Source organism: Chlamydotis macqueenii, chromosome Z (assembly GCF_036417535.1).
Source record: "Chlamydotis macqueenii isolate bChlMac1 chromosome Z, bChlMac1.mat, whole genome shotgun sequence".
In the NCBI taxonomy this organism is placed as follows: Eukaryota; Metazoa; Chordata; class Aves; order Otidiformes; family Otididae; genus Chlamydotis; species Chlamydotis macqueenii.
In genome coordinates, this window is record NC_141593.1 from 1,023,436 (window position 1) to 1,041,747 (window position 18,312).

General features: G+C 45.8%; 1 protein-coding gene across 1 annotated transcript in view; it reads left to right on the forward strand.

Moving 5' to 3' along the window:
* The window catches only part of MYO5B (myosin VB), a 140,843-nt gene that overhangs the window by 44,597 nt on the left and 77,934 nt on the right, over positions 1-18,312 (forward strand). Inside the window, exons 5-10 of the mRNA XM_086771518.1 lie at positions 4,344-4,500; positions 7,287-7,430; positions 8,341-8,422; positions 12,567-12,674; positions 14,726-14,835; positions 16,414-16,679. Of these exons, the coding sequence (XP_086627644.1) occupies positions 4,344-4,500; positions 7,287-7,430; positions 8,341-8,422; positions 12,567-12,674; positions 14,726-14,835; positions 16,414-16,679 (867 nt within the window). The remainder of the gene's footprint in view (positions 1-4,343; positions 4,501-7,286; positions 7,431-8,340; positions 8,423-12,566; positions 12,675-14,725; positions 14,836-16,413; positions 16,680-18,312) is intronic.

An 18,312-nucleotide genomic window follows, 5' to 3' on the forward strand; every position in this document is an offset into this window, starting at 1 on the left:
ATAAGTGCCTCACGCCTAGTTTTGAGCTGTAGCAATGGCACATGGTGGGGACAGAGTCTTCAGCCATCATCAAGGCCTGATCCACATTGCACACCCCGTGCTGCTGGATGGACGTGGGCACGTTGCGTGTGTGTGCATTGCATGCGCTGTGTTTGCAGCAGGGAGAAGAGCGCTGATGCACGTCGTAGCAGCATAACAAGCCATGGTGGCAGCCCTGAGGTGCGCAGGAGCCACATAAGCCCCAGGAGGAGATGTGACAGCATTGCCATGCTGCAGCAGGACTGGTATTCACCCATAACATTTCATTTTATTCAGGCTTTATTTCCATAATAATTTCCTTCTGTGCTGATGCTGCTAAAATTGATGATATTTCATGCAGCTGTGCTGCATACCCCACCTGCACAGTGGCCAAACATTTCAGTATTTTTTTTATTCCCTGCTGAATACAAATGAGTCCTGCTTGGTTTTAACCATTTCTGCTCGTTGAGCAGCCTGTTTGATGCCAGCTGCTCTGTTGAGTTCATCTGCCTTTCCCTGCGGGCACCAGCAGTTGGTTAACTGGTACACTGAAGAAGGGAAGGTCTCTGCAGCCTTTTTTTTTTTTTTTCCTGAAGGCTTTTGTTCCTGAAGTTGGAAAAGAATTGGCTGAACATGTTTTTTTCCAGCAAAAAAAAAAAACAACAGAAGAGGTATGTTACTGCAAATGCAGGAACTTGAGGGCTTTGCTGTCTTGCTTGGAAGCCAGCAGCTGTTTTTTAAATTTTATTTTCTTCATATCATAGAATTCCAGAAGTTTTCTTGTGCCATGGAGAACCCACCTGGCTCATTTCATGCAGGAGCACATGAGCTGTTAGGGCAAATTATTGAGAAACTCTGGAAAAACATGACCTGGCAGAGCGGCTGCAATAGCAGTAAATGGTTTTGGCTGTGTATTTTATCACTAGGTTCAGTGTCTTTTGGAGAATGATGGTACTTTTTAAAAAAATAAACAAAAACAAGCCAGAGGGAGGAGTAAACCGCATAAAAGGCAGTTTGTGATGGGACCTGAAGCCTGTGGAAACTGTGGGTCTGGAGACCTCCTTGACTGGGCTCTCCGGTGGGTTGGTCTCTGCCTCCTCCAGCCAGGCATACCCCAGTATAATACAAGGAGAAGTTATGAAAGAGGTCAGAATTGGTAATGAGAGGTCTTAATTATGGATATTAGATAGAAAAAGTACAGGTTACTACCTTGTAGCAGTGCTGACTGGATGCCATGTAATCAGTAATTCCTCCTTTTTGAGCTGTGTTGGCTTCATTCAACCAAAGAGTCTCTCCCAGGCTTGTGTAGTTTTAATCTTCTGGCTTAAGGAAAAAAAGAGGAGGGGAAATGTTTCCTGAAACATGCCACTTGGGCAGCACCTGTCGTGCTGAGAAGGACGAAAAGCAGTAATTCTCAAGTGTCTTTTAGGCAAGTGTAGCTCTGAGCCCAAGCCACTTTTGCATTTGCAGAGCTCCTTTTGCAGGGTCGTTGCCTCATCTCTGATGAAGGATAGTCTATTCATCTGCGCTTGCAACCCATGCCAGAGGCTCTCTGTCTGCTCCTTCCTTCATAGCTGACAGGAGTTTTATGCGTTGCATCCTACTGATGGCCAACGTGGGACATTCACTGCTGGAGCTCAGCAAGTGGTTGTCCACAAAGCTGATCAGAGGTGGAACTTCTTACCTACTTCAGCCGGAGGTAAACCATGATAAATCACTGCCATCGCCTGTCCTGGAAACCACTGCTGTGGTTTATGCATCGTGCATCTGTTTTTTGTGCTTAGTTTTCTCTCCTCACTTTGGAGCTGGCACTGGTTTTTCTCTGTTGGGTTCACGTGTCTGGTGGCTCATGCTACAAAAAGAGCTTATCCTACACCTCAGGGTAGTCTAAAGGTGTGAGACTGGCGCACTGGCAGCCCCGTGCCCGGCTCCTGCCAGCTGGCTGCCCACAGGAGAGTCACAGTGGCTTTGCCAAGGCGTGCAGAGGGCACATGGCCATGACTTAGCAAGTTCTCGATCAGACGTGCAGGCTGTCCCCACACGGGCTGAGTCACCGCAACATTGACTCGCTGCTTTCTTTCGACTCTCTGGGTGAGGTCAGGCTCGGTTTATGGCTGATATTTCTGCAATAACTGCCGGATAGCTGGAGTGCTTGGAAGTTCCTGTTGCCAGTCCTGGTGATTGATGCCCAGGAAGAGCGGTGGAGCTGGTCAGGGGGTGGATTAAGTTGTACTTTGTGAATCAGTGCCTGAAAAATATAAACATGACTGGGAATCAGCTCACCAGTGCTCTCCTGCTGGAAGTGTTGGGAAGTTGTGATTTGCACCAAAATGTTACATGCTTGGCTTGACTGAGGTTTTTTTTCCCAAACCAATTATCTTGAGCCTGGAAGGAATTAAGATGTACTTGCCTGAAAAGTGATGGTGTGGCGTTGCAGTGCGTTTCTATTTCTATTGAAAGTGTAAGACTGGTATATGGCAGTCAGTTAACCTCTGTTCTCATCTTTCGCTGCTATAAACTTGAATTGAGTCTCTTAAATTGAAATGTATTTTTATGATGTTTCCTGATGTCAAGAGAACTGCAAGGTGTAAATTTATTGTTGCGCTCGTATATAGGATTTTGTGCGCCTGCAGTCAGCTGTGATTTATGAAAACACATTCAATTACATACTTACAGCTTACCCCAATAGCTCTGCTATTTGGAGAGCTTATATCAAATTCTGCAGTGAAAACTCTCTCCTTCCCAAAGTTCACAGTCAAATTGCCAGGTGCTGCGTTCGTTGTGTGCTGGTGGTGCCCTGGGGAGCGGATCCTGGCGCTGGCAGACCTTTGCCTGGAGGGACGTAGTTCTCCTGAGAACGAGCTCCTCTTATTGCGTTGGCCTTTTCTCGGCCTCGCAGCTCAAGCACGTTAAACTAATTAATTATTGGGGTGTGTCTAGTGAGTACCATGTTGTCCACCCATGGTGGGAAGGACTGTGTATTTTAATATAGCCACAATAGTTTGTGCAAGGTTGTGGGGTGGGTTTTTTTTGTGTGTTAATGGTTAATTTTGCAAGTAGAAAAAGGCATTTGGACGAGGCTTGTGCTCTGTACAAGGCTCACAAGCTACATGAGGTGATGCACCCTCAACTTCCCCATGCAAAGTCCCGTGCACCAGCCCGGGCACGGGGCGTCGGTGGCTGCTCCCGTCGCAGCTGGAGAAGGGTTTGCAGCAGCCTCTCGGTGCCAGGATATTGCTTCCCACTCCTGCAAAGCATTTTCATACGTACAGATAAAAAGGTCTGGTGTGTATTTGCTTGAATTTTGTTATCCTGGTGCTGGTACACCTGTATCCTTTTGTAAGCAAATTTGGATTTGCTTGGAGAGGGCAAGGCTGCCTGAGCCTTCTGTTAATGCACAAGTCCTTAAAAACTACTTTAGTTTGCAAAGTTTCAGGAGCTGAACAAACTTTACTTAGCGATGTCTACCAGGAATTGCTTTTCAACTCTTTATCCTCTCTCGTTCCCGCCTCAGTCCCAGAAGCGCCGCTGTGTTGTGGAGCAGTGAGTTGTAATTTGGCAGGATTTGGGGATGAATAGATGGTGTGAGTCGGATGTCAGAGATGTGCTTTGTATTGTTGTTCTCAAAGTTTTAACCAACTGTTGGAAAATGTGTGAAAATACTGATGTTTATATAATTGCATAGGGAATCAAATGACTTCTATTTCCTAATTTTAGGGTGGGCGATATCACAGCTTCAATATTTTTAACATTTTGAACGTAGAGGAACCTTTCTGGGTATCTGTGTTTTAATAGCTCAGCAATAGGCTACTTGAGCAAGTTTCACAACTAATTGCCTGTATTTTCTTGAGCAAAATCTCATATGCTTGAGTGAAGACGTTGGAGGAAAAAAAATAAACATATAATATTAGAAGCTGATGTTCAGTCAACACCTGTTAATAGTTCTCCAGACAAATGTCCAGCAACAGAGGTTTGTTATTGCAATGTTTTCAAGAATGGGCTTCCCCATGCTGGGCTGTGTGCTCCAGGGGTGAAGAAAGCAGCAGTGCTTCATGCAGGGGTTCATCTCCCATTGTCTCTGCAAGCTCTTGGAGATGTTCTGAAGATGGTCAATGTCCTTTGTGTTTTATCTGAGATGTATCACAATTGTGAAACTCACTGTTTCTTTGGTAGAGTCCGGAATAAATCCAGCATCCATAATGTAGGTGGCAACAGGGCGAGGGAGACGCAAACATGTGAAGATGGAAGGTCGTTGCATGATGCAAATGAACTGTTAACAAGGAAACGGATTAACTTACAAAAGCTTTTCTTCTCTGCTGCGACAGGGATGAGAAGAACCAGTCCATCATTGTGAGCGGGGAGTCAGGTGCTGGGAAGACAGTCTCTGCCAAATATGCCATGCGCTTCTTCGCAACCGTCGGTGGTTCTGCCAGTGAGACCAATATTGAAGCCAAAGTCCTTGCCTCAAGCCCAATTATGGAGGTAAAAGCTGCATAATTTCCCTTGTCTTGCTTGCAGTGATCACTGTGTCTCTCCAGAAGTCACAAAAACAGTGTGAGCCACAGGGACTTGTGAGCCAGACCTGATTTGCAGCCTCACAGCAACCCCAAGCTGGTCTGAAAACCTAGAAATATGCTGATAACCTCTGTTTAGCTCACCCCATTTGCTCCTGTGTTTGATGGAATTGAAGCTGAGCCTGTGCATCCCCAGCGTGGCTCCAGGAGCTGGGCTTTGCCGAGGCTCCAGAGTGGAGAGTCTGAGCGGTGCTGCTGGCACCGTTAATATTTTATCACCTTCATCTTCCTCCTCCTTTTGCCACCTAATCATCTTATTTAATGGTATAAGCATGAAATAGAAGAGAAAGGGATTAATCTATTTGAGATATTTCAATGCAGTTTTATTTTTGTTAATCTTCTGTTGCTGTCAATCATATAGGGGAATGACAAGTCCCATTATAGTGAAATCTCTGCTCTAACAGAAAAAAAAATCCTTTTACAAATATAAAAGAAAAGGAAAACTGCTTTATTTTGTTGCACCATGACCAGATGGTGAAAAGAAATGTCTAAATGCCTAAATCCCATTTTCCAAACAGAAAGTCAGACAGAAGTCAGTGTGAAGATAAGATTGGGACTTTTCCAAAGTCAGTTAAGCCCTCCAGACTTGTGTGACTTTCTTTTAAAGGCAGGAGCTAGCAGTGCTGCTGTAGTGGAGCATAGCGTTGTCCTGCGCTTAACTTTAGGCTTGGCTTAACCTTCAGGGAGGCTTCCCCCCACAACGCCTCGTGGCCAAATTGTCTAATAGATGTGGAGGTGGTGGCTGATCCAGGATGAAAACCAAGCCCACCCCAGACCGAGAGGCAGTGTGCGTGGTCTGGCATTGTGCTGTCTGATCTGGGGTGCAAACTGGAACGCTAAAACCCGTGGTGGTGCAGATGAACAGCAGGAAAAGCCATGCAGGTGTACGGCTGGCAGAGGACACTCGATCTGTCACAGTGTGGGCTCCGACCTGTCTTCCTCCTCCTCCTGTGCCTCTGTGAAATGTAGCTGCAATACCTGGGAATACTTAAAAGCATCCAAGAGAAAATTCATAGTGCACACTGTTCTCTTCTATCACCCTATAATTTTATCGTTCTAATTTTCTTACCTGTGTTCTGGATGTAATTTCCAAGTGCTGGGGCCAGGGAACCTCTCTGTCTTTATTCGAAAGCGCTGAGAAGGTTGCCCATAAAAAAAAAAAAAAAAAAAGGGGGGGGGGGGCAGGGAAACATAAGAGAACTGCCTGGTTTGCAAAAGAACCAAAATTAAAGTGTGGAGCTGGAGTAGAGGGATGTGTGTCATGAAATAGCCCTTAGCAATGAGGCACGCCGCGTTTGATGTATGGGATGTCCCTGGGGCAGGGATCTCTGTTATAGACAAGATAAGGTGGTGATGGTAATTCTGGATTGTAAACTATCTAGTTTTGTTTGCTGTAGTGATTTGTGGACTTCTTATTTCCCTGGGGAGTGGGTACTGGGCTTTGGGCAGAAATGGAGAGTGTGTGCTGTGCCCTCCTGCTTTTCTCTATGGTCTGAGATGCACGTTGGAGGTGGGCTGTGGGTCCCGGAGCACCGTGAGCAGTAGGGAAAGGTGAGCTGTGGTAAAGGGGTAAATAAATGGGCGTAGGGAGAAGGAGGGGCATTAGCTAGCAGAGGAGTTGGGTTGGTGGTGGATGGATAGGGCAGGGAGCAGGCAGGGCTTGTTTTGGGTGTGATGCTGAGGCCGTCGAGCCAAGGAGCCCTCAACCCTTGATGGAGTGGTGGAGCAGCTGAGGGGGCAGGCAGCGAGGAGCAGCTTGGCACATGCAGCAGCCTCTTTGGTGCAGGCAGCACATACTACACAAGAGTAGTATGGGGAGTCTGCTCATGCAAATGGAGGCATCAGGGTCGTATGATCAAAAGTTTGGGATGACGTCAGTGTGATGCTATAGATAATCCTTGTGATTCTTGCTAAGTGTGCATGCTTGGTGTGTTCCCAAGAGCTGTGCAATAGGTGGAGGTGGTCTGCGAGCAGAGCCTGGGAAGGGCAACCAGCCTTTGAGAGTTGCCCGAGGGCTCTTTCCTGTACATGTCTGTTCCCTTCCATCACTTCTCCTGTGCTTGCTTGAGGCTCATCGTGTCAGAACAGGGAAATGGGAGTAGAAAATAAGGCTCATGTAGCCATGAAGGGGAATATTGTCTTTCTCTGGCTCTCCTACATCACCATGAGTTGGTTTTTTGGTTGCTTGATGGATTCCCATGTTTGCAGTGCCCCAGAGGTGACAGGTGGGCTCTGGATAGGCACAGAGGAGCTCTGGCCATGTCACCAAATCCGTGGACCAAAGCCTGAACATCTGGAGACAGATTGCAACTGCTTCCCTCCCTCTCGCAGGGCTTTGTTGCCCATGTCCCCTCCAGGAAAGCTGCCAGTGCTGACTGTTCATGAACAAAGGTGGGGGCATCCTGTAAGACAAAGCAGGAATGCTGTGACTGTTGAGATGTAGATGATCTAATTACTGTATTAATGCTCATTGCTGTTTATATGCATTTTTCTTCCATAAAAATTCTGGAGACATCACATTTTCAGTGAAGAGTCCTCCCCAGAGTCACATTGTTGCTCTGCCTTCTGCATCTGGCAAGGGGTTTTCCTCAAATCCTCCCATGGCTGTTTGTGTAACACTGATAAAAAATTTCAACGTTTAAAAAATTTTAAACATTAAATTAAAAATTCATGTTTAATTTTTGTTATATGCAGGCAATTGGAAATGCTAAAACAACAAGGAATGACAACAGCAGTCGCTTTGGGAAATACATTCAGATCGGCTTTGATAAAAGATACCACATCATTGGTGCCAACATGAGGACGTACCTGTTGGAAAAATCACGAGTTGTATTCCAGGTGAGGAATTGTGCTTTCTTCCTTCTTTTCTCTCTTTTGGGTGCTGTAGTCCGGGGAATTTAGTAGTCTGCTTTTTTCCTATGGATTAAAAAAATAGCTTTAAAAGTAGCTTTCCTGGTGGACATGGGATTCAGATGTGTCTTTTGCAGTTGTTCTTGGTGATCCCAACCTGATGACCTGATTTTGGAGGAATATGTACCTGGGAGGCTCGTTACTTGGCCTCTGGTTGTTCCCTCCATCCACCTGAGGCTGGAGCCTTGATGAGGGACTGCTACTCCTGGCCACTGGACAGGGATGGAATGCCTTTCTCTGGGCAGCTGTGGAGATTTTTACTGAACCTCCTAAAAAGCCAGGAGGAATGAATTGCAGGCAACAATCTTTTGTTTTGAAGATGGAGGAGAGGCAGGAGAAGGACTTAGGAGGCTGATGCCTCTGCTGCAGAACGTCCCCTGGGTTTCTTGTGCAGGGCTCAAGACAGGCTTTCTTGATTTCTGCTTGATACGTAGCTCAGAAGCGCCTGTAAAACTCTTGTTCTTACACACAAAAAAAAAACAGCTACAAAAATCCTAAAACCAAACAGCGTTTGGAAGCCATGAGCGTAGGCCTCCTCTTTTCATGTTGCTGTCAGTTTGCTACGTGGTGCGTGCTAGCTAACTTAGCCCACTTATCCCAGAGAGGGGTAAGGTGTGGAAGGTATTTATTTCCTTTGGAAGATGGACAGTGTGTTTTGGTCAGGGCAAGGTTTAGCACCTCCTTTTTTGCAGGGGACACAAGCAGCTCGTCTTGGTGGCACCAAGGAGGTCCTGATGGTGGGGAGCAGGAGATGGGGTCAGACTGGGCGCTGGGCTGAGGATGGAAGCACTGCTGTAACCTCTTCTTGCCTTTATTAACTCAACATTTTACCCTGTAGGCAGAGGATGAGCGCAACTACCACATTTTCTATCAGCTTTGTGCCTCAGCGAGTCTTCCAGAATTCAAAGACCTTGGACTAAGTAAGTACTTCTACCTCCCTGCATGCCGGCAGCTGCTGTCTGGGCTTGTCCTGGGCAACAGGAAAACATGGTGGGGTTCGGAGGTAAAGGAGATCAGCTTAAGGGCTGCTTCTCCCCAGAGGTGCACAGGTTTGTTTATGCTATCTCCAGGGATGTGGTACCTTGGATGACACACCAGCTCCCATCACCTCTGCTGTGCATAAAATGCATGAAGTTTGTGTTGCGCTGGTCCGCGCTGTTAGGCTCCTGCAAGCACTGCTGGTGGGTAGGAGCAGTTGCTGGAGGTTAGCCACGGTGGAAGAAGTTGTTGATAGATCCCAAGCTGTTGTTTTGGTTTTGGTTTGTGTTCCCCCCCCCCGCCCCCAGAATTTGCAGCAAAACCTTGGTAAGCCACCGGAATAAGAGGCTTTTCACTTGCAGCAGGGGGTGCAGAGATGTGGTGTAATTAGTTTTTGATCTCTAATATTTGCTGTTTCTTAAAAAAAGAAGTGAATCTTGAAATATGCTTTTAAGTATTTAAAATGGTGAGCAAGGCAGATTGTGATCCCAGCACAGAGCACCTTGCCACTGCGGAGTCTGACGGACGTTTCCATCATAACCACAGAGGAGTGGTGGGTTGAGAAGAGAGGGTTTTGGTTTTTGGGTAATTCTGGGCTTGTGTTAGTGACTTTTTGGGTCAACTTATGCACGTTGGCCACACTTACCAAGTGCTGGTGCTGAAATGGGAGCACTCCTGTTCTTGTCCTCTTGTCACCAGGTGACAAGCCTCGGTGCATTACCCAACTGTACTCCATACTCTGCCCAATGACACCAAACCAGACAACCACATCCATGGATTTTCTAAGGCATGACATAAGGTTATGCCCAGTGTCAGAATTTAATGTCTGTCCCAGGTCACCTGGGTGGAAGGTGAAGGTTTTACTTGATTCACTGTATACCTCCCATAGTGTGAAACATAGGTCAAGGCTTGTGATGGACCTGGGGCTCCTTTTGGTCTCTAAGAGTCCCAAAATCATAGGATCGTAGAATCTTGAAGGTTGGAAGAGACCTCCAAGATCATCAAGTCCAACCATCAACCCAGCACCACCATGGCCACTAAACCATGTCCTGAAGTGCCACATCTACACGTTCTTTGAACACCCCCAGGGATGGTGACTCCACCACTGCCCTGGGCAGCCTGTTCCAGTGCCTGACCACTCTTTCGGTGCAGAATTTGTTTCCTGATATCCAACCTAAACCTCCCCTGCTGCAACTTGAGGCCATTTCCTCTCAGCCTTTCACTAGTTACTTGGGAGAAAATGGTGTCCCTCTAGCAGTGGCTTCCCAGCTACTGTCAAAGAGCCCATGTTTGCTCCCATTGCATGCTCACAGAGCCCCAGAGCACATTTCTTTGAGCACTTCCAAGAGTTTGTGCCACAGGACTTCATTTTCCAAAGACACCCTGAGTACTTGCTGTTACCCACTGGCATCTTAAAATTCAGAAATAAATTATTTCAACCCAGTCTGGGAGATGTGGGAGAGGTCCAGCTGTGAAACCACCTTTCCCTTCTTGGGAATGTGTGGATCAGAGGAAATCTCAGTCTTTTTCAGCACTGCTCTCTAAAAGCATCATCTGTATTTGTGGTGACTGGTAATACCAAAGGCTGAGAGCTCCCTGCTCTCCTGGTGCATCATCCAGGACACCTTTATGCTGCTGTGACTGTGGCCCTCAACTTCAGTGTCTCAGGGGAGAATGCGTAATGGCAACAGCTGTCAGCGTAGGAGGCGGTGGGTGCCAGGGCTGTTAGCCCACAGGGCATTTCACTGGAGGGAAAGACTTCTTGGGTCATTTCTAATCAAGGTTTTGTGCTGTCTGTGCGTGCCGGTCTCCAGCTGTGTTTTCCCTGGTGCTTGTGCATTTGCTGTGTCACAGGATGCGCAGGTATCCGTGCAGCTCGGTGCGCGTGCATTCAGCTAAAATGCAACAACGGAAAAAGAACCAATTCTCTCCAAAATTAAAGGTGTGTTTTTTCAGTATTTCTTGCACCATCACCTTGCAATTGCTTGGACATACCTCCCCGAAATGTTTTCCTGCATGGCAGATGCGGTGCTGCCCGTGCACTCGGCGGGGATGGCTTCTGGGGACAGGGACATCTGTGCTGTGGGCTGTGCTTGTTGGGGTCAGCGTGGCTCTACCCTGACCTGTTGAATTAATAGAGCTGAGCAGTTTTATTTGAGTATGAGTGTGCACAAATCACTTATTTTCTTTTCTTTTAAGGGATTCTTTTAATTACCAACTTTGCATCCAATTTACTAGCTTGTATCTCGAGATGACTAGTCAAAACCCAAACTTATTTACTCATTTGAGCTGTACCTTACCTACCTATCAACCTTTTCTTCCCAAGGCTTACACAAAACAATGAGTGTCTTGATGTGAAAATCCACTTTTTATTAGTCAGAGAGCAGGATGTGTATTTTTCCGTACCTAAAACAGGAGCTATTCCTTCTCCTTTGGGTCTTGCACATACAAAGAATTGTCATTGTTCTCTTTTATATTGCAAAGTGCTGGAATTGCATGAGCCCAGCAAAGCAAACCAGTAAGTGTTGGCTCTTTGGATAAAGCAATCCTAAAAGTTTGATTTTTAAACTAGAAAGTAAGTATTTGACTTAAAAGTGGAAGTTCATGTGCAGTGCAGCGCCCCTTGGAAGTGTGGTGTCTACTTTGATGATATCTGGGCAATGGTGCAAAGCAGGAATATGTTTTATTTGTTTGCAGTGAATCAAAGGGTTTCTGTGGTTATTAAAATCATTGCACACATAGTAAAATGTGTGGAGTCAGTTATAAGAGAGAGGATGTGAGGAAGAAGCAAATCCCACTGTGGATATTTAAAATTGGAGGCTGATGTCCGGGTTGCATCAGCCACTGCCAGCCCTGAATGTATCTTGCAGGGTGACATGCAGCATCGCCAAACTGTTAACGTGACGTAGTCCATCGCAGGCTGAATGAGCTCCCCTTGTACTGGAGGAACAGGATGAACGTCGGCTCTCTGACCCCAGTCAGCATTTTCTACCCCTTGTTCCTGATACTCCAGCAATGAGCAGAGTTACTGAAACCTCTGGGTCCCAGGGCTTTATGTGTCAAAAAGAATTAAATGTTTTTCTTACAGCCTGAAAGTACAGCTAATGCAAAAGCCTGTGGGAGGGCTGGGAAGGGATGGAGACCTTCTGGTGGCAATGCGAATTAAAAAAAAGTGCAGATTGTGGTAATTTTAAAGGTTACCAGCAGGCTGATGGGGAATGCGCAGTAGGTTGTTTTTCTCCTTATTTTCACAATACTTGGGAAATATGTTTGTGACTGTTAATGATCTTTCTGAGCTTTTCTTGGCAAATCACTCCTGCCTGGTCTGAAACGAGCTGAAGCTGGTGCTGAGAACTGATTCTGGGTGGGATGGGGAGGCTGACCAGCTCCCGGGCTCCCCCAGCCCTCCCTGGGGCCAAACCTACTCTGGCTCTGCTGGGACTCAGCCTGACGGTCTTGGGCGCATATCTTGATTGTTTTGGACACAAATGAACCCTTGTTTTAAGGAGAAGTGATTGCATGTGAAGCTTTTTAAAGCGGATGTTAATCCTGCGATCTCTTCTTGTTGTATCTGCATTTGAAATGCCTCTCTGTCTCCACAGGATTTAGCTTTGTGTCGTCCTGAAAAAACTTTGCTGAAGCACATGGATGCTTAAATGGTGTACTGCTGGCACTGCAACTGTGTTCTCATTCCCTTTGCTCCCCAGGTTTAAGGCGTTCTGTGGGAAAGGTGTTAAAGTATCTGAATTGGTCATGAGTACATAAAATAGTATTAAAAAAAATTGAAGTAGCAATCTCAGTATTTCAAACAGTCTGTGCCTGTACAAGAGATCAGTTATTCAAATCCCAAATATACCACAGCTCTGCCCTTAACTTGTTTTGTGTGAGGAAGGAGTTTTATCACTGCAAGAAGTAGTTGCAGGCACTTATCCAGGTGATACTTCATCCATTTCTCAGTAAACCGCAGTTTAAAGGAGATGGGTGCCCTTTGGGGATGGGCAGATTGGTGGGAACAGGGAGCATCCTAGTGCACGCTCTGGAATGCTCCTGCTTGCTGATGTATTTCTTCTGTTTCTTCCCTCCTAGCATGTGCTGAAGACTTTTTCTACGCTTCTCAGGGAGGTGACACATCTATCAATGGTGTGGATGATGCTGATGACTTTAAGAAAACCAGGCATGCCTTCACCCTGCTTGGTAAGGAGTTCCTCTGCTTGAAGGCTTCCCAGCAGAAGTCTCTTGCAAATTTTTTTTCAGTATTTTGCCTGAAATTTATGGCTTTCCTGTAACATTAAGAGATATAAAGCAATCTTCCTATTGTCCTAGTTGGCTTTACCTTATTCTTTAGTATGAGCTGAAGAAGTATTTCTCACAGCTATCTGCAAAGCAGCAGTGAAATGGAAGTGGACGCTGAATTGAAGAGAAACCTAAATAAATCATTCTGGAGGGAAAGCTGTGCTGCAGCTTTTGCTTGCTATTTTTTACCCTATTCACAGACAGGAAAAGAGCTGTTACTCTGCAGCTCAATCTGTATTTGGGTTGAAGGTGATGTCACTTCTCAGACCATCACATTATTATACTGAGTAGCTGATTCCGGGGAATAATGAGCTGAGTACTTCCCTGCTGTGCAGAGTCCACATTTGCATGGCCAGCTGCAAAATCTACCGCCACGACAACCACCTGTGCATGCTCTCCATCGTATTTCATCTGTTGGGTGAGGAGCTTGTGATGCAGTTGGCAGCCAGCTGTGAAATCTCCTGCAACAGCTGTATTGCAGCCGCTGTGCTGTGTCGGCAGCAAGCATGGGGACTCATTACAAACGTTATAACTGCAAATGTTTCCTGCAAATTTGTCCTCCTTGTGGAGGGCTTATTTTCTTTTCCTTCGGGTTGACAGCGAGGTCTTGTCTTCACCCTCCTCCTGTCTGGCTTGTGTGATTTCTGTCTCTTAACTACTCAAAAAAAAAAAAAAAAAAAAAAAAAGCCAGGTTGCTCCAAGCTTTCCCGTGGCCCTGTAATCCTCAGAGAGCTCTCTCCCCATCCCCTTGCCACGTGTAGTTTCACTTTGGTCTCCCCTGTCTCCCCAAAGAGACCCCCTATCTCCTTACTGCTCCCTGTGAAGCACTGTGTGAGCATCTTCCTACACTGCCAATTTGATGATGTTTTCCTGCTCTTCACGTGCATCCTCTACTTTTTCTTATTTTCCTTCAGTGTTTCTCAGCTCTATCTGCTTCTGTTCAGGGTCTGATGAAATTGCTGCTACACTTTCTAGTCTTACTTTTTATGCGTAACAAGGAGAAGTCAGATTTATCTGCAGATTTGCACCTTAGCCAGGCTTAACTCCAATTAAGAGTGCCAGGTAACAGCAGAGTGTTGCTCCTTTTAGTAACCTTGAAACATTTCTCACTGTGCTGATAACAAGAGAGTCCCGAGAGAAAGAGAAAGGGAAGCTCTTGATAATTCAGAAAACAGCAGGTGATGTCTCAGACCTTGGGTAGATAATTAGGGCACCAGCACTGAACACAGAAGGGACACAGAAAACCCACTTGGGATGTAAAAATGCAAGAACTGGCAAGAAAGCTGTGTGCAAGCTGCTGCTGAGCAAAGCTCCTGCTGGGAATGCCTGCAAAAGCCTGCCAGAAAAATATTTAAAGCAGTAACATCTTACACCCTCAGTGCAGAGCCACAACACGTAGCTCCTGCTGAGACACTGGGGATGGTAAGACAGAGCTTCACATCGCCTCCCTGGTGACTTGCTGTAGTGCCAGTCTGGAGGCGTCATGCATCGTGTGCACGGCTTTAATTTTCACTTCTGTTTGACAATAACTTGTAATTTCTGTACTTCAGTTGTCAGCAAGATCTCACTGTTGGATTACAATCACAGAGAAGCAAGTCCTTGTTCTATAAAGCTGCAGAGCCCCTATAACTCTGATCCTGTTTGATCATTATGTAGAAGCATCCTTGGTTTCGTGCACATTCGCAATAGTATTAAACCCATCTGTGATAAAAACGCTTTGATGCAATCATTAGGGGTAAAGAAATAATATGCGGAGCTCCTCTTGCGGTCTCTGCTGTCATTTTTGAGTGATGACTTTACTGAGAGTTTATGGTGAGTTTATTGTGAGAGGTCTGATAATTCTGAAAACCATCAGCCTGGGAAGAAAATCAAACACCGCAAGCGTTTTCAAATAAACTGAAAATTGCAGTTTCTTTTCTGTTGTGACAATCGGCTATCAATTGTTCCCGTAGGAGTGAAGGAGTCTCATCAGACCGCCATTTTTAGGATAATTGCTGCCATTCTGCACCTAGGAAACTTGGAAATCCAAGCAGAACGAGATGGCGAGGCCTGTAGCATATCGGTAGGTTGCCAGCGAGCGTGGGGCACGTGGGGAGCTTTGTATGCTTATAAATTGGGCCACCTTGGATGTATTGAGCTTTGCCGTGGTAAGCTTTGGTAGAAAGCCCTTTTCCTCCTGGTTTCTTTTTTTGAAAACACGTCATAATTTCCTGGTTGCTTTGTTTTTCCTGGAACAGAGTGCATTATTTCTCCTCTCTAGCCAGCCCATAAGCAAGATGATTCAAAGGTTGCTTCCCACCTTAAGTCCCAAGCCATCTTTAACTTTTCCTGCTTTCTTAAAGGGCTTCGGGCAGAGAATGCGGGGGGAACAGTGACTCCCAGCAGCAGAAGGTGTGATGCTCTACGACCGCTTTGCTACAGGCAAAGCCATGAGGCTGCTGCTTATCATGTGCCCTTCCAGTGTTCAAAGGAACACTGCACAGTTAATTAGCAAGAATAAATCAGACTAAAGATGCCTTGATGGTTTTTCTGTTTGTGTTTGTTCAGAGGGGAAAAAAATGTGATTATATGGAAAATACTGTCCTATCAATTATCATTGCATCCCAAGCTGAGTTGTTTATTCCTAATTAAAGTATTAAAATGGGTTTTGCACACACTTCTAGTGGTACCCTTGAGATAATGTGGTGTGGAATTAGTTGGGTGCTGGGGGTAATTTGCTTGGTATTTGGCAACATGGATATGTAAAAGTGATCTGCTCTGACAGTGCTGAGTTCTGTAATGGAGTTAATGTTGTTTAATTACCTTCAGATGTAATTGCCTGCTATTAAATCAGTCCTGTTATGACTTTGAATCCATGGCAAAAAAGTATCAGAACAATAAAGCATCCTGGACATGTTTTTAAAATGCATTTTCCTCTCCATTGCCAAAGCCATCCAGCTTCTGTACAGGCACGTATCTGACTGGAAACCATTTCTTCCTTTAGATATGTATTACTACACTGAGAAAAGGGAAATTGATTTCTCGTTGTCCAAAAGGCCGTGCCCGCTATCTTAGCATAATGGAGACTCGGAACTGCCTTGTCTTAGTTTGTAGGGGGAAAAAATACAGTGCCCTAGAGAAAATGAAGCTCACATTTCATTTTATTGATTATGCAAAACACAAGCCCTTCTGGTAATGCACATTTTACAAATTTGTTATTCAAAATGGGCTTAGTTTGTAAAAGGCATGGTGTAATGGCATGCTCTGAGCTTTAACTTGAGACTTAATCAAGGTTGCTCTGAAGGAGTGTGCAGTTGCAGCTCAAGGAGGAGTAAAGTGGAGAGTGCTCTTTCCTGTTGGCAGTCACCGTGGAAATCTGCTCTTTGTGAAGTTCGAGACCTTAAGGACAGCTGGAGCAGCAGAAAGCTGTTCAGAGCTCTTTGTGAGCCATTTCATCCATGTCCATGAAGATGAATGCAACTGGATGAGCACTCATCTGACAGGAAACTTTTCTGTTTCCTGTCAGCCACAGAGACACGCAGTATTTCCCCATATAGACATGAAATAGTGCTAATTTCTTGTGCTGATCTAGAAACCCAGTGTTAAAACTCCAGTTTTGGAGCATCACCAACCTGCTGACTTTGCCTCTTGTTACCCACAGAGCGAGGACGAGCACTTGAACAACTTCTGTGGCTTGCTGGGCCTGGAGCGCAGCCAGATGCAGCACTGGCTTTGCCATCGCAAACTTGTCACCACGGCTGAGACCTATGTGAAGAACATGTCTGTGCAGCAAGTGGTCAACGCCAAGAACGCCCTGGCCAAGCACATCTATGCCCAGCTCTTCAACTGGATCGTGCAGCACATCAACAAGGCCCTGCACACCACTGTCAAACAGCACTCCTTCATTGGCGTGCTTGATATCTATGGGTAGGCGTGCATTCTGCCTTTAAGGCTATTTAATTAGTTCTTTCTGATTGATGTCACCCTTCTGGAAATGTATGCTTGACCTTGGCTTGTGGCAGGGGATGGGAATAATAGGAAGGGATGTGAAAAAGCACAGCCACGGTGTGTCATTTGTGGTTTTGATCCTCCTTTAGACTGTGCAACTTTGACCTTGAAACAGTGTGTGTAGATTTGCTTAGGCCTGGCTTTTGGGATTTATCTCCTGTGCTGTTCCCATTTGGGATTTCTGTTTAAAGCAGCAAGCCTAAAGATGAGGTAGAGCTAAAGGTGATGATGCGGAGACCAACGACTGCGCTTGGCTCTGCCTCGGGTTGCTGTGGTGTTTGAGGAAACTACTTTCCTGCTTCAGCTGTGAAACCGCTGTTGCAGGGCCCTTGTGCAGCGAGAGCTTTCTGAGCGCTTTGGGAGCCTGAGGTGAGGGGGTAAGGTGCAAAGAGCTCTGGCATAACCAAGAGCAGGACTTGCAACCTGCAACTTCAGGCTAGGAGTTGTAGCCACTCCAGGAACTGGTCCCTGACCTGCTGCAGTCGCCATGCTTGCTCAATCCAAATCTTGTGTAACAGCAGACTCCTGGTAATGTGTTTTGGGATGTTGATTTTGACATCTGCTGGGCAGCCATGGCAGCAGAAAGGAAGCCAGAAGTCAGTGCTGGAGCATTGTCATAGCCCACAGCCTGCTTGTATCCATCAACGACTGCTGCTGTACTGCAAAGTTTACAGGAACACTTGTACCAAGTACGCTATGAGTGCGGTCCTCTTTGGTTTGGGATTTTTATGGGATGGTTTGAGATGGTGAAATTGCTGTCAGAGCTTTGCATGTGTCTGGGCTCTCCTAGATATGGGGCACAGGACCTGGAAAATCTTGAATAATCAGATGAATCTGGCACAGTCTGGTTGAAAGACTGTATGAGATGGCAAAGCTATTTCCCATCAGTGTCCCTACAAATAGAAATTTCTGCAGGCTGGAATATGATAAATAAAGCTTTGAGGAGGGTGATAGTGGGTCAGTGCAGAAAGCTGGATGTCAGAGTTACAAAATCAGATGTGATCTTTCAGAAATCTGAGTAAAAGGAGACTTGAGGATAACTCTCATGAAAGATGAAGCTGGGCTTGAAAACCTGTTAGTGTGGAAGAAAAACCTCCCTTAGCTGCAGGTCTCCTGTGCATCACGTCCAGCGCGTGGGCTGGCAGTTAGTTCTACAGCGCTGGTGTCGCCTCAGAGTACAGCAAGGTTGGTTGGTTGTTTTTGTTTTTGGTTTTTTTTTGGTTTTTTTTTTTTTTTTTTTTTCCTGTGAGGACCTGCAGATCCTATTGAAAGAGGCACGTTTGCAGGGGATGAACCTGCACTCCAGGCTGTAACATTTGGGTGTGAGTCCAGTCTCCTAAAGAGACTGCAAATCCCATTCAGAAGAGGGTATTGCTGTTTAAATACTGAGGAATTAATAATGCAGGGACTTTGGGTGCTGATAACCTGAATCTATTCAGTCCTTGAAAGCGGTTTGGTTCCCCAAACTCAGGCTATTTGAGAGCTTCAATGCATTCTGACAAATATTGGATTTTTTTTTTATATGTCTCTTGTTCTTCCTTTTCCTCTTGGA